We start from the raw sequence: 20,276 nt of genomic DNA on the forward strand, positions 1-20,276 counted from the left end.
CCAGAAAGAAGCTCAGTAAAGACATGGAAGAGCTAAATGCCATAATCAACCAACTTGACCTCATGCGCATGTACAGAACACTCCACCCAACAGCAGCCAACTATACTTTCTTTTCTAATGCACATAGAACATTCTCTAGAATTGACCACATATTAAGTCATAAAGCAAGCTTTAGCAGAATCCAAAACATCAAAATATTACAAAGCATCTTCTCTGACCATAAGGCCATAAAAGTAGAAATCAATAACAGAAAAAGCAGGGAAAAGAAATCAAACACTTGGAAACTGAACAGTACCCTTCTCAAAAACAACTGGGTTATAGAAGATATCAAGGATGGAATAAAGAAATTCATAGACTCCAATGCGAATGAAAACACTTCCTATTAGAACCTTTGGGACATAGCGAAAGCAGTACTCAGAGGTCAATTTATATCAATAAATCCACACATCCAAAAAGAAGGGCCAAAATCAAAGAATTACCCTTACAACTTGAACAAATTGAAAGAGAGCAACAACAGAAACCCACAGGCACCAGAAGAAAGCAAATAATAAAAATTAGAGCAGAACTAAATGAAATAGAAAACAGAAAGACAATTGTAAGAATTAACAAGACCAAAAGCTGATTCTTTGAAAAAATTAACAAAATTGATAAACCACTGGCCAAACTGACAAAAGAAAAACGGGAGCGGAAGTAAATAACCCAAATAAGAAATGAGATGGGTGATATTACAACAGACCCAACTGAAATTAAAAGAATCATATCAGATTACTATGAAAAATTGTACTCTAACAAATCTGAAAACCTGGAAGAAATGCATGAATTCCTAGAAACAGGCTACCTACCTAAACTAATACAAACAGAGGTAGAACAATTTAAAAAACACATAACAAAAGAAGAGATTGAAAAGGTAATCAAAAAACTCCCAACAAAAAAAAGCCCTGGCCTGGATGGCTTCACTGCAGTGTTCTACCAAACTTTCAGAGAAGAGTTAATACCTCTACTACTAAAGGCATTTCAGAGCATAGAAAAGGACTGAATACTCCCAAACTCACTCTCTGAAGCCAGCATACCCCTGATACCAAAATCAAGTAAAAAAAAAAAAGACTCCACAAAAGAAGAAAATTACAGACCTATATCCCTCATGAACTTAGATGTAAAAAGCCTCAAAAAAATTCTAGCAAATGAATTCAACAACAAATCTAAAAAATAATTCACCATGACCAAGTGGGATTCATACCAGGTTTGCAGGGATGGTTCAACATTAGAAAAACAATTAATGTAATCCACCACATAAATAAAACAAAAGATAAGAATCACATGATTTTATCAATTGATGCAGAAAAGGCATTTGACAAAGTTCAACACCGATTCATGATAAAAAAACTCTCAGCAAAATAGGAATAGAAGGAAAATCCCTCAACGTAATAAAGGGCATTTATACAAAGCCAAGCGCCAACATCATCCTAAATGGGGAGAGTCCGAAAGCATTCCTGTTGAGATGGGGAGCCAGACAAGGATGCCCTTTATCACCACTCTTATTCGACATTGTGCTGGAGGTCCTAGACAGAGTAATTAGGGTAGATAAAGAAGTAAAGGGCATCCAGATTCTTAAGGAAGAAGTAAAAGTGTCTCTGTTTGCAGATGACGTGATCTTATACACAGAAAACCCTAAGGAATCCTCAAGAAAACTGCTGAAACTAACAGTTCAGCAGAGTATCAGGTTACAAGATAAAAGAACAAAAATCAGTTAGATTCCTCTACACCACCAAAAAGAACATCGAAGAGGAAATCACCAAATCAATACCATTTACAGTAGCCCCCAAGAAGGTAAAAAACTTAGGAATAAATCTTACCAGAGATGTGAAAGACCTATACAAAGAAAACTACAAGACACTACTGCAAGAAACCAAAAGAGACCTACCTAAGTGGGAAAGCATGCCTTGCTCATCGATAGGAAGACTTAACATTGTAAAAATGTCTGTTCTACCGAAAATGATCTATAGATACAATGCAATTCCGATCCAAATTTCAGTGACATTTTTTAATGAGGTGGAGAAACAAATCACCAACTTCATATGGAAGGGAAAGAGGCCCCGGATAAGTACAACATTACTGAAAAAGAACAAAGTGGGAGGCCTCCCTCTACCTGATTTTAGAGCCTATTATACCACCACGGTAGTCAAAACAGCCTGGTACTGGTACAACAACAGAGACATAGACCAATGGAACAGAATAGAGAATCCAGGCATAAATCCATCCACATATGAGAAGTGGATATTTGACAAAGGCTCAAAGTTAGATGGGGAAAAGACTGTATCTTTAACAAATGGCATTACTGGATATCCATTCACAAAAAAATGAAACAAGACCCATACCTCACACCATGCACAAAAATGAGATCAAAATGGATCGAAGACCTAGATATGAAATCTAAAACGATAAAGATCATGGAAGAAAAAATAGGGACAATGCTAGGAGCCCTAATAAATGGCATGAACAGTATACAAAAAGTTACTAACAATGCACAACCACCAGAAGAGAAACTAGATAACTGCGAGCTCCTAAAAATCGAACACCTATGCTCATTCAAAGACTTCACCAAAAGAGTCAAAAGATTACCTACAGATTGGGAAAAAGTTTTTAGTTATGATATTTCCAATCAGCTTCCGATCTCCAAAATCTACATGATACTGCAAAAACTCAACCACAAAAAGACAATTAGCTCAATTAAAAAATGGGCATAGGATATGAACAAGCACTTCACTAAAGATATTTAGGTAGCTAACAGTTACATGAGGAAATGCTCATGATCATTAGCCATTAGAGAAATGCAAATCAAAACTACAATGAGTTTCCATCTCACTCCAACAAGGTTGGCATTAATCCAAAAAACACGAAATAATAAACGTAGGAGAGGCTATGGAGACACTGAAACACTTACACATTGCTGGCAGGAATTTACAATGGTACAACAATTTTGGAAATCGATTTGGCACTTCCTTAAAAAACTAGAAACAGAACTACCATACAATCCAGCAATCCCACTCCTTGGAATATATCCTAGAGAAAGGAGAGTCTTTACATGAACTGACATATGCACACCCATGTTTATACCAGCACTGTTTACAATAGCAAAAACTTGGAAGCAACCAAGCTGCCCATCAATGGATGAATGGATAAATTATGGTATATTCACACAATGGAATACTACGTATCAATAAAGAGCAGTTATGAATCCATGAAACAATTCATAACATGGGCGAATCTGGAAAGCATTATGCAGAGTGAAATTAGTCAGTTGCAAAAGGACAAATATTTTATGCGACCACTATTATAAGAACTGGAGAAATAGTTTAAACAGAGAAGGAAATATTCTTTGATGGTTACAAGCATGGGGAGGCAGGGAAGGAGAGTTGTTCTCACTAATTAGACAGTAGATAACAACTATTTTAGGTGAAGGAAAACACAACACACAATACAGGAGAGGTCAGCACAACTGGACTGAACCAAAAGCAAAGAAGCTTCATGAATAAACCAAACACTTCAAAGGCCAGTGTAGCAGGGCCAGGGATTTGGGGAACGTGGTTGCAGGAGACATCTAAGTCAATTGGCATAATAAAATCTATTAAGAAAATATTCTGCATCCTGCTTTGGAGAGTGGTGTCTGGGGTCTTAAACACTAGCAAGCAGCCATCTAAGATGCATCAATTGGTCTCAGCCCACCTGACCAAAGGAGAATGAAGAACACCGAAGACACAAGGTAATTATGAGCCCAAGGGGCAGAAAGGGCCACATAAACCAGAGTCTACATCAGCCTGACACCAGACACCAGAAGACACCAGAAGAGCAAAACTGTGCCAAGCTACAACCAATCACTGCCCTGACAGAGAACAAAACAGACAACCCCTGTCGGAGTGGGAGAGACCCTGAATTCTTGTAAGAAGACCAGACCAGATCAGACTGAGACTAGAAGGACTCCTGGGTACGTGGTCCCCAGACCTTCTGTTGGCCCAAGACAGGAACCATTCCCAAACCCAGCTCTTCAGACAGGGATTGGACTGGACTATGGGATAGAAAATGATACTGGTAGAGGGAGCTTCTTGGATCAAGTAGACACATGAGACTATGTGGGCAGCTCCTGTCTGGAGGGGAGATGAAGAGGGCAGAGGGGGTCAGAAGCTGGCCGAGTGGACACAAAAATAGATGGTGGAGAGAAGGAATGTGCTGTCTAATTATGGGGAGAGCAACTAGGAGTGTATAGCAAGGTGTATATAAATTTTTGTATGAGAGCTTGACTTGATTTGTAAATGTTCACTTAAAGCACAATAAAAATTAAAAAAAAAATGTGAATAGATATACTCAACAACTGGCAGAACACCTGCATTGGATTCCTGACAAATGGAGTAATGGCTATTATGGTAGGAAAAGCCAAGTGGAAGCCGTTAGAACTTCCCCTACCTAGGAAAATAGTGAATCAAAAGCAATGCCACATTCCTGGAGGAATTGCAGAGATTACTGCCACCATCAAGGACTTGAAGGATGCAGGGATGGTGATTCCCACCATGTCCCCATTCGATTCGCCTATTTGGCCTGTGCCAAAAACAGATGGACCTTGGAGAATGAGAGTAGATTATTGAAAACTTAACCAGGCGGTAACTCCAGTTGTGAATGTTGTCCCAGATGTAGTTTCACTGCTTGAGCGAATTAATCCATCTCCTGGTACCTGGTGTGCACCCGTTCATCTGGCTAGTGCCTTTTTCTCCATATCTGTTTCGAAGGACCATCAGAGGCAATTTGTGTTCAGGTGGCAAGGCCAGCAATACACCTTCACTTGCCTACCTCAGAGCTACATCAACCCTCCAGCCCTGTGTCATAATTTAGTCCGCAGAGACCTTGATCACCTTTCCCTTCCACAAGATGTCACACTGGTCTATTACATTGAAGACATTATGCTGATTAGACCTAGTAAGGAAGAAGTGTCAATGACTGTGGACTTATTGGTAAAACATTTGTGTGCTAGAGGTTGAGAAATTAATTCCAAAAAAATTCAGGCACCTTCACCTCACTGAAATTTCTAGGGGTCCCATGGTATGGAGCATGTCAAGATATTCCTTCTAAAGTGAAGGATAAGTTATTACATCTGGCTGTTCCCACAAAAAAAAAAAAAAAAAAAAGGAGGCACAATGCCTAGTCTGTCTTTTTGGATTTTGGAGGCAACATATTCCTCATTTGGGTGTGCTGCTACCCAAGTCTGTTTATCAAGTGACTCAAACAGCTGCTAGTTTCGTGTGGGGCCCAGACCAAGAGAAGGCTTTGCAACTGGTTCAGGCTGCTATGCAAGCCGCTCTGCCACTTGGGCCATATGATCCAGTTGATCCAATGGTACTTGAAGTGTCAATGGCAGATAGAGATGCTGTTTGGAGTCTTTGACAGGCCTCTATTGGTGAATAACAGTGCAGACCCTTAGGATTTTGGAGGAAAACCCTGCCATCCTCTGCAGATAACTACTCTCCTATTGAGAAACAGCTTTTCGCTTGTTACTGGGCCTTAGTAGAGACTGAACACTTAACCATGGGACACCAAGTCACCATGCAGCCTGAGCTGCCCATCATGAACTAGGTGTTGTTTGACTCACAGTCAAAAGTTGGATGTGCACAGTAGCACTCCATCATTAAATGAAAGTGGTATATATGAGACCAGGTCCGAAGAGGACCTGAAGGCATATGTAAGCTGCATAAGGAAGTAGCACAAATACCCATGGTCTCCTCTCCTGTCACTCTACCTTTCATCTCCCAGTCTGCACCCATGGCCTCATGGGGAGTTCCTTATGATCAGTTGACTGAAGAAGAGAAAACTTATGCCTGCTTTACAGATGATCCTTTGAGATATGCAGGCACCACTCAAAAGTGGACAGCAGTAGCACTACAGCCCCTTTCTGGGACCTCCCTGACGGACTGTGGTGAAGGGAAATCCTCTCAATGGGCAGAACTTTGAGCAGTGCACCTGGTTTTGCACTTTGCTTGGAAGAAGAAATGGGCAGATGTGTGATTATATACTGACTCATGGGCTGTGGCTGGATGGTCAGGGACTTGGAAGGAACATGATAGGGAAATTGAAAACAAGAAAGCATGGAGAAAATGTAAGTGGATAGACCTTTCTAAATGGACCAAAAAAGTGAAGGTATTTGTCTAATGTGAATGCTTACCAAAGGGTGACCTCAGCAGAGGATGATTTTAACAATCAAGTGGATAGGATGACAGGTTTTATGCAAACCTCTCATCCTCTTTCCCCAGTTACTCCCATCATTGCTCAATGGGCTTATGAACAAAGTGGCCATGGTGGCAGAGATGGAGTTATGCATAGGCCCAGCAACATGGGCTTCCACTCATCAAGGCTGACTAGGCTACAGCCACTGCTGACTGCCCAAACTGCCTGCAGCAGAGACCAACACAGAGTCCCCAACACAGCAATATCCCTCGAGGTGACCAGCCAGCAATCTGGTGGCAAGTTATTATATTGGACCACTTCCATCCCGGAAAGAGCAGAGTTTTGTCCTTACTGGACTAGATGCTTACTCTGGATATGAATTTGCCTTCCCTGCACGCAATGATTCCACCAAAAGTACCCTCCCTGGACTTACAGAATGCCTTATCCACCGTCATGGTACCCCACACAGCCATTGCCTTTGATCAAGGGACTCACTTCATAGCAAATGAAGTGTGGCAGTGGGCCCATGCTTTTTGAATTCACTGATCTCACCATGTTCCCCACCGTCCTGTAGCAGTTGGCTTGACAGAATGATAGAATGACCTTCTAAACACAAAATTACTGTGCCAGATAGGTTGAAACACCTTGCAGGGTTGGTGGGCAATCTTTTCCAGGAGGCTGTATAAGCTCTAAACCAGTGTCCAGTATATGGTGGTGTTTCTTCCATAGCCAGGATTCATGGGTCCAGGAATCAAGGGGTGGAAATGGGAGAGCTCCACTCACTGTTACCCCTAGTGACTCACTTGCAAGATTTTTGCTTCCTGTCCCCATGACCTTATGCTCTGCAGGTCTAGAGGTCTTAGTTTCAAAGGGAGGAATGCTCCCACTTGGAGACGCACCCCTAATTCCATTGAACTGGAAGCTAAGGATGCCACCTGGAAATTTTGGGTTTCTTATGCTTCTGGATCAACAGGGAAAGAAGGGAGTTACCATACTGGCTGGTGTGACTGATGCTGATTACTAAGAAGTAATCAGATTGATATTACATAATGGAGGTAAAGAAGAGTATATCTGGAATGTAGGAGACCCCTTAGGGCATCTCCTAGTTCTTTATTAGTACTACCACGTCCTGTGATTAAGGTCAATGGCAAACTACAGCAACCCAATTCCAACATGACTACTAATGGCCCAGACCCTTCAGGAACGAAGGTTTGGGCCACCCCACTATGCAAAGAACCACACCATGTTAGGGTGCTTGCTGAGGGCAAAGGGAATAGGTGGTGGAAGAAGGTAGTTCTAAATACCAGTTACAGCCACATGACCAGTTGCAGAAACAAGGTATAATTGTTACGAGTTATTTCTGCTTTGTATGTGTGCATCAAATATTCTTGTTTTCTTCAGTTATAAAATATAAGATGTAAACAGGGCTAGTGCATTTTCCGTATATGTGTGTTCACTGTATCACGTCAGGCGCAAGTGTGACTTTATAATTGTCTTTATTCAGAGATTACGTATGGTTTAAGGAGTTGCGTGCGTGTGCTGAGTTGACAAGTGATGGACTGTGACAAGACTGTGTGTCAACTTGGCTGGGCCATGATTCTCAGTGTTTATAATGTGATCACTCCCATGATGGGGTCTTCTGTGAGTAGCCAATCAGTTGAAAGGGAGTTTCCTTGGACGTGTGGCCTGCATCCAAATATAAGCAGACATTCTGGCTTTTTGCTCCCTCTGGATTCTGCAGCAGGCTCCTGTTTGTCTGACCTCCAGTTCTTGGGACTTGAGCTAGCGGCTTACCTGCCAATTGTGGGATTCATCAATCTTCACAGTCTGTGCGGAAGAGCCCTGCTCTCCAACATGCTGATCTTGGGTTCACCAGCCCCTACAACTATGTGAATCAGGAGAAGCCTCTATCCTGATCCAGAGACTTGGGACTTTCCAGCCTCTACAACTTCGTGAGCCGTTTTCTTGATATAAATCTCTCTCTATATATATATTTATATGATTTACTGGTTTTGCTTCTCTAGAGAACCCAGCCTAAGACAACAGAGAACCCAAAAGATTCTACAAGAAACTTACCGGAACTAATTGAAAGATTCAGCATAGAAGCATGATACAAGATAAACATACAAAAATCAGTTGAATCCTCTACACCAATAAAGAAAACAACAAAAAGGAAATCAGGAAAGCAATACTATTTATAATGTAGCTATTTATAATAGCCCCTAAAAAAATAATATACTTAAGAATAAGTCTAACCAGAGATGTAAAAGACCTGTACAAAGAAAACTATAAAACACTACTACAAGAAACAAAAAGAGACCTACATAAATGGAAAAACATACCATGTTCATGGATAGGCAGACTCAACATGTGAAGCTGTCCATTCTACCCAAAGCAGCCTACAAATACAATGCAATCTGATCCAAATACCAACAGCATTCTTCAACAAATGGAAAAACTAATCCTTGACTGTATTTGGAAAGGAAAGGGGCCCCAGATAAGTAAAGCATTACTGAAGAAGAAGAATAAAGTAGGAGGCCTCACACTACCTGACCTCAGAACCTACTACATAGCTATGGAAGCCTGATACTGGAACAACAATAGACACATTAACCAATGGAACAGAATCAAGAATCCAGATGTAAATCCATCCACCTATGGTCACCTGATCTTCAACAAGGGCCCAAAGTCCATCAAATGGGGAAAAGACAGTCTCTTTAACAATTAGCAGTGGCATAACTGGATATTCATCTGCAAAAAAAATGAAATAAGACCCATACCTCACACCATGTACAAAAACCAACTCAAAATGGATCATAGATCTAAATATAAAATCTAAAACGATAAAGATCATGGAAGAAAAAATAGGGAAAATGCTAGAAGCCCTAATATATGGCATAAATAGTATATAAACCATAACTAGCAGTGCACAAACACCAAAAGAGAAACTAGATAACTGGGAGCTCCTAAAAATCAAACACTTATGCTCATCAAAAGACTTCACCAAAAGGGTAAAAAGACAACCTACAGACTGGGAAAAAATTTTTGGCTATGACATATTCAATAAGGGTCTAATCTCTAAAATCTATAAGATACTGCAACACCTCAACAACAAAAAGATAAATGACCCAATTAAAAAATGGGCAAAGGATATGAACAGACACTTCACCAAAGAAGATATTCAGGTCACGAACAGATACTTGAGGAAATGTCCATGGTCATTAGCCATTAGAGAAATGTAAATCAAGACTACAATGAGATACCATCTCACCCCAACAAGGCTGGCACTAATCCAAAAAACACAAAATAATAAATGTTGGAGAGGTTGTGGAGAGACTGGAACACTTATGCACTGCTGGAGGGAATGTAAAATGGTACAACCACTTTGGAAAATGATTTGGCGCGTCCTTAAAAAACTAGAAATAGAGGTACCATATGATCCAGCAATCCCATAAAACACATCCAAAGTCCCTGAGGGACCAAATTACTGGACTGAAGGCTGGGGACCATGGTCTCAGGGAACTTCTAGCTCAACTGGAACAACATAGTTTATAACAAAAATATTCTACATCCTACTTTGGTGAGTAGCATCTGGGGTCTTAAATGCTTGCATTGTTGTTAGGTGCCATTGAATCAGTTCCAAATCATAGCAACCCTATAGAACAGAGTAGAACTGCCTCATAGGGTTTCCAAGGAGTGGTTGGTGGATCTGAACTGCCAACCTTTTGGTTAGCAGCTGTAGCTCTTAACCACTGCACCACCAGGACTCCTAAAAGCTTGTGAACAACCATCTAATATTCTGCACTGGTCTCACCCCATCTGGAGCAAGGGAAAATGAAGAAAACCAAAGACACAAGGGAAAGATTAATCAAAAGGACTAACGGACCACAAGTACCACAGCCTCCATGAGACTGAGTCCAGCACGACTAGGTGATGGCCAGCTACCACAACTGACTGCTGTGACAGGGATCACAACAGAGGGTCCTGGACAGAGCTGGAGAAAAATGTAGAACAAAATTCAAACTCACCAAAAAAAAGACTAGATTTACTGGTCTGACAGAGAGTGGAGATACCCCAAGAGTATGGCCCCCAAGACACCCTTTTAACTCAGTACTGAAGTCATTCCTAAAGTTCACCCTTTAGCCAAAGATTAGACAATCCCATGAAACAAACAATAATACACATAGCTCAACCATGTATATTAGACTAAATGGGTACACCAACCTAGGGGCAAGGAAGAGAACGCAAGAGAGGTCAGGAAAGCTGGACAATGGAAAAGGGGAACCCAAGGTTGAGAAGGGGAGAATGTTGACACTTTGTGGGGTTGGCAACCAATGTCACAAAACAATATGTATATTAATTGTTTAATGAGAAATTAATTTGCTCTGTAAACCTTCATATAAAGCACATACAAAGACCAGGCTTACTGGTCTGACAACAAAAAAATTATCAAAATGGATGAATAAATGCACAGAACCAAATGTCTCAGAAGGTGGTTGAACAATCTTTAGACCTGTGGACAAAAAACAAAGACAGTTCAAAGATGACCATTTCTCTTAAGGTTAATGATTGATCAAAAGCTAACACAGCCCAAATTCAATAAAGCTCAGGGGGCCCTCTGACCCGGAGTAGCACAGACTCTGATAACTTCCTATGCACAAAGTCATATTTCAATGGAAGGACATCCAAAGTCATAATGCCATTGCCTGTTTTGGCACATGCTCTCACAAGTTCCAGAATAGAAGACTGGAGCATTATATTGTGGGGAACAATTAAAGACTCCATGGCAAGGATGGCCTTTGGAAAATTAGGAAATTTTAAATGTATCAAAACCTCGTACCAGGCACTTTGCTAAGTGCTTTGCAAACACTAATTTAGTGACCTCATGAAGGAGACGCTATTATCATCCCCATCGGTTTGGTTCACAGAAGAAAGTAAAGCACACACAGGTTAATTCTTTCAGGCCTAGCAGTATATACAGCGACCATGAACTTTTTCAGCCCCTGGGATTTACTGGGAAGCTGCTGTATCATTGACAGTGCGTGCTGCTGCAAGGCAGGGACCTTTATGACTGTTTGAAACCAAACAAATGGGTATGTGCTGCAAATTACTGTTTTTACAGGGTATTGTAGAAGGTGCCTGAATTTTTGATAGGAAAAATAGAAATTTTGAAAGTTTTTATTTGTTACATATATGTACCCATAGGTCTGGGTGGGGACTCTGGGGTATAACTAGTGGGACTTCATACGTACCACTGAACACTTAGGGTAGACTTGTGGGAGGGGACAAGAAAAAAAATCCATACTACCTACAAAAATTCAGATACAGTCAATGATTCAGAATGCTTCCATTAATAAAAACACATGGTATCAACAAAAAAATCCAAGCAGAAAATAATTGGGTCACCAAAGGGTTAAACAACTTGCCCAACCTCAGAGAGCTAGTTCATGTTAGAGCTGACATTCAAACCAGGCAGCCTGCTTCCACAGTCCATGTACTTTCCCATGTGGACTCTGGCATTTTTCTCTGGAACATTTTCATACTTTCCTTTCCGAGGGCCCTTATAATAATAAAGACAGATTTTTCAGTCGAAAAATGTTTGTTTAAACTGTTGCCAATTTCAGAATTGGTGAGGGTGATACTACCTGCAATAACAGTGGCAGCACAGTAGAAGATAATGTCTTGATAACATAAAGCCCAATTGGCAATAGTGGCAATGATTGGTTGAGGTGGGAGACAGGCTCCCCTCCACATCTCAACTCAGTCATTGAGGGATTCAGGCTGAGGGAGACTCTGCCATTTCCAACATGTGGCCTGCTTCCCTGAAAGCAAGCAGTGCCAGGGAGATGAGGGGAAAGTTAACCCTCAAGCCCCAGCTTCTGAGACAGTTGCTTGAGGGCGCATCATAACCAATCCCCATTCTCACAAAAATCTTCATAGTGCATCCAAACGAAACCCAACTCGCTGCCATGGAGTCGATTCTGACAAACAATGACCCTATAGGACAGAGCAGAAGTGCCCCCACAGGGCTTCCAAGGCTGTTAATCTTCACAGAAGCAGACCTGCCACATTTTCCTCTCTCGGGGAGGCTGGTGGGCTCGAACTGCAGACCTTTTGGTTAGCAGCCTTGGTTAGCAGCCAAGCACTTTAACCACTGTGTTACTTGGGCTCCTCATGGAGCACAAACCCATATAAATACTTTCATCTTCCCTGAAAGAATGGCTGTTTAAGTAAGCTTTAATGTGCCTCAGAGTCACCTGATGGGCTTGTTAAAACAGACTGATGGGTCCCACCCCCCGAGTTCCTGACACAGTAGTTCTAGTGTAAGGCCTAACAATTTGCATTTCTAACAAGTTACTACATGATGATGACGTTGCTGGTCCAGACCACATTTTGAGAACCACCACTCTTATCTATTGCCCAAGATTAGGGGCTTCAGGGACAGATAAAGACCCTCTCTGCCCATTCCTTTAGTAATGCCTTAGTGTTACAGTTAACCGCTCTGCTATGTTGGAAGTAAGAGTCCAGACTGGCATGGCGACCTACTTCTGAACATCAGCCATTGAAAATGCTATAGAGCACAGTTCTCTGACATAGTTGGGGTGACCATGAGTCAGAATAAACTCGAGGACAACTGGGTGTTTTTATTTGTTTTTTTTGTAAAGCTAAAAGGCATTTCGTTTTCCTTTTCTTCATTAAAGCCATTGAGCCGTTGTTGTCGAGTCATTTCTGAATCATAGTGACTCTATAGGATAGAGTAGAACTGCCCCATACAGTTTCTAAGGAGCACCTGCTGGATTCGAACTGCTGACCTTTTGGTTAGCAGCCATCACACTTAACCACCTTGTCACCAGGGTTTCCTCTTCTTCATTAGCAGCATGTTATTAGTGAATCTCCTCTGTGAGGCCTGCACTCAGCCCCATACGCACCAGGAACGGGGGCTCCTGCCCTGCTGGTGACCTTCATGCTGAGTGAGCAGGCAGCATGTAGCCAGAAGCAGTGTGCAGTGTCCAGCCACTCTGCTTGTTCTCCAGCCTACTTCCTGGCTGTGCGGCCCTAGGCTAGCCACACAGTCTCTGAGCCTCAATTTCACCATCTACATAACACGGGACAATAATACCCACATACTTAAACTATGGCGAGCTTACTGCTGCTAACCAAAAGGTTGGCAGTTTGAATCTACCAGCCACTCCTTGGAAACCTTATGGAGCAGTTCTGGTCTGTCTCATAGGGTCACTATGAGTCAATGGCAGCTAGTTTGGTTTTCTGGAGTCTAACCTTGGAAACTCTATGGGGCAGTTCTACTCTGTCCCATAGGGTCGCTATGAGTCGGAATCAACTCAATGGCACTGGGTTGGGTATAGGACGAAGGAGCTCTTAACCCCTGCGCCACCAGAGCTCAGCCACTAACCCAAAAATAGGCAGTTTGAACCCATCAGCCACTCTGCAGGATAAAGATGACAGTCTGTTTCTTAAAGATTACAGCCTTGGAAATCCTATGGTACAGTTCTACTCTGCCTATAGGTTGTGTGATTTGGAATTGACTCCACAGCAGTGAGTTCGGACTATAGGATGCCTGAGAAGAGGAAATGAGGATAGTGCAAGTAGGAGAGGAGTCCTCTGTCAAGTGTAAAGTACTTGCCACATATTAATTATCATGACAGCTTCATGACAGGTTTGCACTGGAACAATTAGCAGTGGCTTCTGTTTTTCCTCCAGCTTTAGTAATATTTGTTTTGCTTTTTAGTAATTTTTGTTTTTAAGGCTTTGGTCACCCTCTCCCCAACAATGGTCTTTGAGGCCCAATGCTACTGGTCCTGACTCACCTTCTGCTGGTATATTCATACACTTAGACCCAAGCTCCTCATTGCCATCTTTAGGCTCTAAAAAGAAAAATATAACCAAGGTAGATGAAATGAAACTCTCACATTACTTTATTCTAAGTCAAGATCTTCTCAGTCTCAACAATCAAGGATAAAATAAAAAGAACGAACTAAGTAGTTTATCACTGATTTTCAACCAGCTAAGATTCTCCAAAAGCCTTTGTGGCTCAGTGGTTAAAGCACTGTACTGCTAACCGAAAGGACAGCAGTTCAAACCCACCAGCAACTCCCCTGGAGGAAAGACTTACAATTTGCTCCCATAAAGATTGCAGCCAAAGAAACCCTATGGGGCAGTTCTATTCTGTCCAACAGGGTCACCATGGGTCAGAAACGACTCAACAGCAGTGGGTTTGGTTTTGGTTTTGAGATAAAGCAGGCCCATTTTAATCCCGTCCGTACTGTTTGCCATTTGAACGTTAGTTTTCATCCCCAAAACTCAGGCAAGTGCAGAGAACGAAAGTGAGATGCCCTTCGAAGGGGAGCAGGGACCACTGAAAATCTTTGCAAAGAGCCCTCTGCGTTAGCTGTGCGACCCAAGTCATCCTGACATCTTTCCTCCCTTCAGAGCCCCAGGCTGTGATAGGCGGTGATTTACATTCCTGCTCTTTTGGAGGGAAAAGACCTGGAGTCACAAAGACGGGGATTCAGTCTTTATCTTACCACTTAATACGCTACCTAGGATACACCACTTCTTTAAGACTCAGTTCTTCCATCTGTATGATGGACATACCACTATCTGCCTCACAGAGCTGTTTTGGATGATAATGTATCGTTTCTAGAGCACTGCCAGGCACAAGGTGCTCCTCGTCGCCGTCCAGGGAATTGCGGCTCATGGAGACAGGGGAAAGCCTCCTTCCCTCGGGTTTTACTTTCACCACTAAAGGAACACTACTGGCCTGGAGCCCCGCGCCCTGGATCGTCAGGGGTCCGCCAGCTCCCAGGGGAGCCCAGGCCATCCCTGAAAGTCCCAAACCCCTGGGGACCCGCCCCAATCTCTTAATGAACGCCCCATCCCACGGCTCGAGAGCCAAACAGCCGGCCCAGCCCACCCAGGCGTTTGCATCGCCCGCCCCTCTGCGTGCTGAGGCGGCGTCACTTCCGCCGGAAGAGGCGAGGGGCCCGCGCCGTTGGCGCGAAAGTCGGTTCCCGTCCTCGGCCACTTCCGGGTTGTCCTGCGATTCCCCCGGGCTGGGGGCGCCGCCGGCTGGGGCGGGTCTGCGCCGGGCTGGCGCCCGACCCCCGCCGTCGTCCTGCCGGCCGCGCGCCCCCCAACTCGCCAGCCGGAGGCTCCCGGGCTCCACCAAGGTGAGTGAGTCGCGGGATGAAGACCCGGTTCTTTCTCCGCCCCAACTAGGGGCCGCAGCGCCACCGCTGGCCTGCCTTCCGGGCCCTGGCTTCCCGCCCTTCCAACCGGCCCTCCGACCGGCGGGCGGGCCTCTGCGGCCGGAGGGGACGAGCCTGTGCGGCCGGACCCACGGCCGGGCCTGTCCCTGGGGACCGGGAGGCGGGGAGAGGCGGCCCTCTGCTCTGCGGCCGGACCCACGGCCGGGCCTGTCGTTGGGGACCGGGAGGCGGGGAGAGGCGGCCCTCTGCTCTGCGGCCGGACCCACGGCCGGGCCTGTCGTTGGGGACCGGGAGGCGGGGAGAGGCGGCCCTCTGCTCTGCGGCCGGACCCACGGCCGGGCCTGTTGTTGGGGACCGGGAGGCGGGGAGAGGCGGCCCTCTGCTTTGCGGCCGAACCCACGGCCGGGCCTGTCGTTGGGGACCGGGAGGCGGGGAGAGGCGGCCCTTTGCGGGGCACGACCTCGCTAGCTGGCTTCCGTGTTTACGTTTAAAATCCGTTTGCTGAGAGGTGGACAGTCCTCGAGGGCCGTGGATTCCGCAGGCACAGAAGTGCTCTATCCTTAGGCACCGGGCAATTGAACGTCCATTTGCCGATGTGACTTACCGTAAAGCCCCCGGTGCAGGGGCCCTCATGGCCTTCAATTTAGGGACATTAGCTTCCGTCTCTGATTTGTACGGTTTGATGTTGTCATCCTTGTCTTGGATTTTGCTGACATTCTAGCATTTCTTACAAACGTGCAGGACGAGTTCATGGTAAGGTCAGAATGCCTATCCTTAGACATTCTTGCCTGCACAGAAAAATGGGTGCTTTAAAATTTTAACTAAATATATGTGGTATGTTTTTTTCTCGTTAATGATCCTTTTATTTTGACAGTTCAGACATGTCCGGAAATGACAAAGAACCGTTCTTTGTGAAGTTTTTAAAGTCTCCAGACAATTCTGAATGTTTTTTCAAAGCCCTGGAGGTAAGAATAGTTGAAAATGTGGTTTGATGCTGTAAGTTCGTTTTCTTCTTTTTAGTGTTTTTTAAAATTAGGCTTTTTATGTCTTAGCCATAGATACTTTATCTTCATAATGGTTTTACATTAATATAGATATAGCATCATTACATGTTTTTGAATTGTTTTAAGTATGTATGTTATTATTGTGTATTTGGGGTCTTTGAAACACATAACATTTCTGTTGGATGTGGCTGACCTGCAGTTCTTGGAAATTAAGTTGCTTTCTTTTGTTTACTAACCACAGTGGTTCTTTGTGTGTGAATAAATTTGAGTCATTTGTGTACTGATCACACATCAGCACTTGTTTGGTTAAGTGTTAAAAGTATGTTTCATTATGTGCGGTATAATATGGAGGGTCCAGGTACAGTGGTTAAGAGTTCGGCTGCTAACCAGAAGGTTGGCAGTTCACATCTACCAGCTACTCCTTGAAAACCCTATGGGACAGTTGTACTCTGTCCTGTAGGGTTATTATGAGTCAGAATTGACAGCAATGGGTTTGGGTTTTGTTTTGTTTTGTTTTTTAAGAGGTGGTGTAGAGCCTTGCTACTCACAGACCTCAACAACATCAGTATGGCTTGGGAGTTTGTTAGAAAATGTATATTCTCAGGGCCTGCCTTAAAGTTACCAATTAGGATCTGCATTTTAACAAGATCCCCAGTGTGATTCTTGTGCACATTAAAATTTCAGGAGTATTGTAGCAGGTTTTTCCTTAAAGTTCATTCATCAAATATTTATTGAGTGCTCATGATCTGATTGGAAACCCTGGTGGCGTAGTGGTTCAGTGCTACAGCTGCTAACCAAAGGGTCGGCAGTTCGAATCTGCCAGGCGCTCCTTGGAAACTCTGTGGGGCAGTTCTACTCTGTCCTATAGGGTCGCTATGAGTCGGAATCGACTTGACGGCACTGGGTTTTTTTTTTGGTTCATAACCTGATAGGTACTTGGGATACATGTATCAGTTACCTGAGCAGACAAAGAGCCCTGCTTTTTCAGAGCTTACGTTCTAGCAGGGGGAAATAGACTTTAATCAGTAAACTCATATGAATAAACTATATAGTGTGCTATAAGGTTCTCAGTGATATGGGAAGAGAAAAAAGCACAGCATGTTAAGGGGTTCTGGAGGATGTTGCCAGGAGGAAGGGGAAGTTACAGTTTTAAATAGAGTAAGATCAGGGTAGGCTTTGTGGAGAAGATGATATTTGAGTAAACTTGAAGGAGGTGATATTTGAGTAAACTTGAAGGAGCCACTGGGCTCTCTGGGGAAGAAGGTTCCAGGCAGATGGAATAACCAGTTCACAGGCCCATGGGAAAGTCCGTGGATTGTCTGTCCAAGGACTAGCGAGAAAGTTAGTGTAGAGTGTACAAGGAGTGTGGGAGAGTATGAAAGGATACTTCAGAAAGTAAGGGTGAAGAAATCATTTAGGGTCTTATGGGTTATTGTAAGGACTTTGGTTTTTACCTCTAAGTGAAGTAGAGAGCCAGTGGTGGGTTTTAATAAAGGAGTTTTTGATCTGACATTGCTTTAAAAGGATCACTTTAAGGACATACAAAAAAATCAAACCCATTGCTGTTGAGTCTATTCCGACTCATAGTGACCCTATAGGACAGAGTAGAACTGCCCCATAGGATTTCCAGGGAGTGGCTGGTGGATTCCAACCGCTGGCCTTTTGGTTAGCAGCCAGGGTTGTAACTGCTGTGCTGCCAGGGCTCCTTAAGGACATAGAGACTTCAAAATTCAGGACATAGACATTTCAGAATTTGTTCATGAAATATTTGAGTATTTACTAGGTTCCAGGATAAAGTGGCAAACAAGATAGATCATGAAACTTTTGTTCTTATAGGGGAGACACTATGAATATATATACATGTGAATGTAAATATACATATGCATCTGTAAACACACATATATATACATATAATACCAATATTATTATTTTTTTTTAATAAAATAAACCAGAGAGATAGGGGAAGGGTATTTTACAAAGCATGATCGGGAAGGGCATCTCAGACAACATTTGGGTAGAGACCTAAATAAAGTAACAAACACCTGGGAGAAGAGTATTTTAGGCATCAGGAACAGTACAAAGTCCCTGAGTGAGATCGTGGTTAGCTTCTTCCAGGCTTACCTAGAAATCTGGAGTGGTTAGAGTAGAGTAAGCAAGAGGGAAGAGAGGTAGGAGGTGAGGAGATAGGCAGGAGGCAGAGTGTATGGTCTTGTAGGCCACGGTAAGAAATGTGGATTTTATTCTTAGCTTGGTGGGAAGCCCTTGAAGAGTTTTGAGCAAGGGTCACATGATCTGGTTTGTATTTTCAAAGAGGTTACTAGCTTCTGTGTAGAGAATTGATGTAAGGCAAGGGAGTAAGGAGGCTACTTGGGAGGCCACTCCAGAGTCCAAATGAGAAGGTAATCGTAGTTTACAATAGGGTGGTAGCAATTCAGGTGGCAAAAGTGGCTGGATTTGAGATGGACTTTGAAGGTAGAGTTCATAGGGCTTAAATACAGGGGACTAACTTCAGGTGTATTCTTACTTCATTTTTTCTTTCAGTCAATAAAAGAGTTCCAGTCAGAAGAATATCTTCAGGTTATTACAGAAGAAGAGGCATTGAAGTTAAAGGAAAATGATAAATCACTTTATATCTGTGACCCTTTTAGTGGCATTGTCTTTGATCACCTCAAAAAGGTTTGCTAACAAAAAATGTTTTCTTTTGGTAATTGGTTTTTTTTTGCATCAGTGGACATAAATTCTTTCCTGATCATGAAATATTATGCAAATTATGAATACAGTGGTATCCATTTGGTTTTGGGAACCAGAATAATATCTATAAAGGCTAATTAAATTACAGTAGGCTTCTATTGTATGTAGTTTTTATATTTCAGGGAGTATAACTTCACTTAGTATATGTGATGTTTCTTAATTGTTATAGCCTAAGACTATTGCTCGTACTCCCTATCATTAAAATTATGTTTGTTTCAGAAATTAAAATTTTGATGGAAGTTTTACGTGAACCCTGTAGTAATCATGCGTCTTAGTGATGGAGTTCTCCTGTACTCAGACAAGCTGAAAAATTATATGCTAAAAGGAGGCATTTCGGGGATGAGTATTACGAATACACCATTGAGGCATCTTATTTCTTTTTGTTGATTCTAGAGTCTACTGACTCATTACTTTTTTGGTGTCTGGACAAGAGAGAAGCAGTGAAATAAAAGTAAACTGGCTGTAATTCCATCCAGATTACAAAGAAGTGATTCTTGTTTGAAGGAGAAGAAAACATAGAAGAGTAGGTAGATGCAGTATCTGTACAATTTATAAAAAGTCTGTGCTCACCTTTGCCAAAAATATTGTTGGTCTGATCCTCCCCTGGGAACCCTGGTGGCGTAGTGGTTTAGAGCTATGGCTGCTAACCAAGGGTTAGCAGTTCTAATCTACCAGGCACTCCTTGGAAACTCTATGGGGCAGTTCTACTCTGTCCTGTAGGGTTGCTATGAGTCAGAATCGACTCGATGGCAACGAGTTTGGTTTTTTTATACTCCCTTTGGAAATAACCACTGCTTGTTTTTTTTGTCAGATAGAATCAATAGCATCAAAAGCTTATTTTCTTACGGCTGATCTAAAGATAGCAGTAATCTTGTACCCAGCAGATATTTAAATCAGTCAGAGCAATCAGTGGTAACTTTGGCAACGGTAGGCTTTTTAGTCAGCCTTGAGTTTGCTGCTGTTGAGCAAGACTGTTACCATTCTTATGTCATTACCAATGAAAATAAGAGTTATTTTTTGAGTTTAACCTGCAGTGTTTTAGGAGAAATCTTTGTGGGTCTTGGAAAACACTGAGGTGCAGAGAAAA

General features: G+C 42.9%; 2 protein-coding genes across 7 annotated transcripts in view; one reads left to right on the forward strand and one right to left on the reverse strand.

The window, feature by feature from the left end:
• LOC100663461 (inhibitor of carbonic anhydrase-like) overlaps positions 1-16,067 on the reverse strand; it is an 81,519-nt gene extending 65,452 nt beyond the window's left edge. Inside the window, exons 1-3 of the mRNA XM_064277302.1 lie at positions 16,039-16,067; positions 14,821-15,842; positions 14,034-14,090 (exon numbers count right to left, since the gene is read on the reverse strand). Coding sequence (XP_064133372.1) covers positions 14,034-14,090; positions 14,821-15,842; positions 16,039-16,067 — 1,108 coding nt within the window. The remainder of the gene's footprint in view (positions 1-14,033; positions 14,091-14,820; positions 15,843-16,038) is intronic.
• Positions 15,274-20,276, forward strand: part of TOPBP1 (DNA topoisomerase II binding protein 1) — an 82,148-nt gene continuing 77,145 nt past the window's right edge. For 3 of the 6 annotated variants that reach the window (XM_003419992.4, XM_023538838.2, XM_064277298.1), the window contains exons 1-3: positions 15,274-15,395; positions 16,309-16,399; positions 18,980-19,114. In XM_003419992.4, coding sequence (XP_003420040.2) covers positions 16,316-16,399; positions 18,980-19,114 — 219 coding nt within the window. In that variant the 5' untranslated portion in view covers positions 15,274-15,395; positions 16,309-16,315. Of the gene's footprint in view, positions 15,396-15,873; positions 16,188-16,308; positions 16,400-18,979; positions 19,115-19,582; positions 19,713-20,276 lie in introns of those variants that run through there. The other 3 variants (XM_023538837.2, XM_064277296.1, XM_010599510.3) reach the window with 3 other exon arrangements.

Source organism: Loxodonta africana, chromosome 26 (genome assembly GCF_030014295.1).
Source record: "Loxodonta africana isolate mLoxAfr1 chromosome 26, mLoxAfr1.hap2, whole genome shotgun sequence".
Lineage (NCBI taxonomy): Eukaryota > Metazoa > Chordata > Mammalia > Proboscidea > Elephantidae > Loxodonta > Loxodonta africana.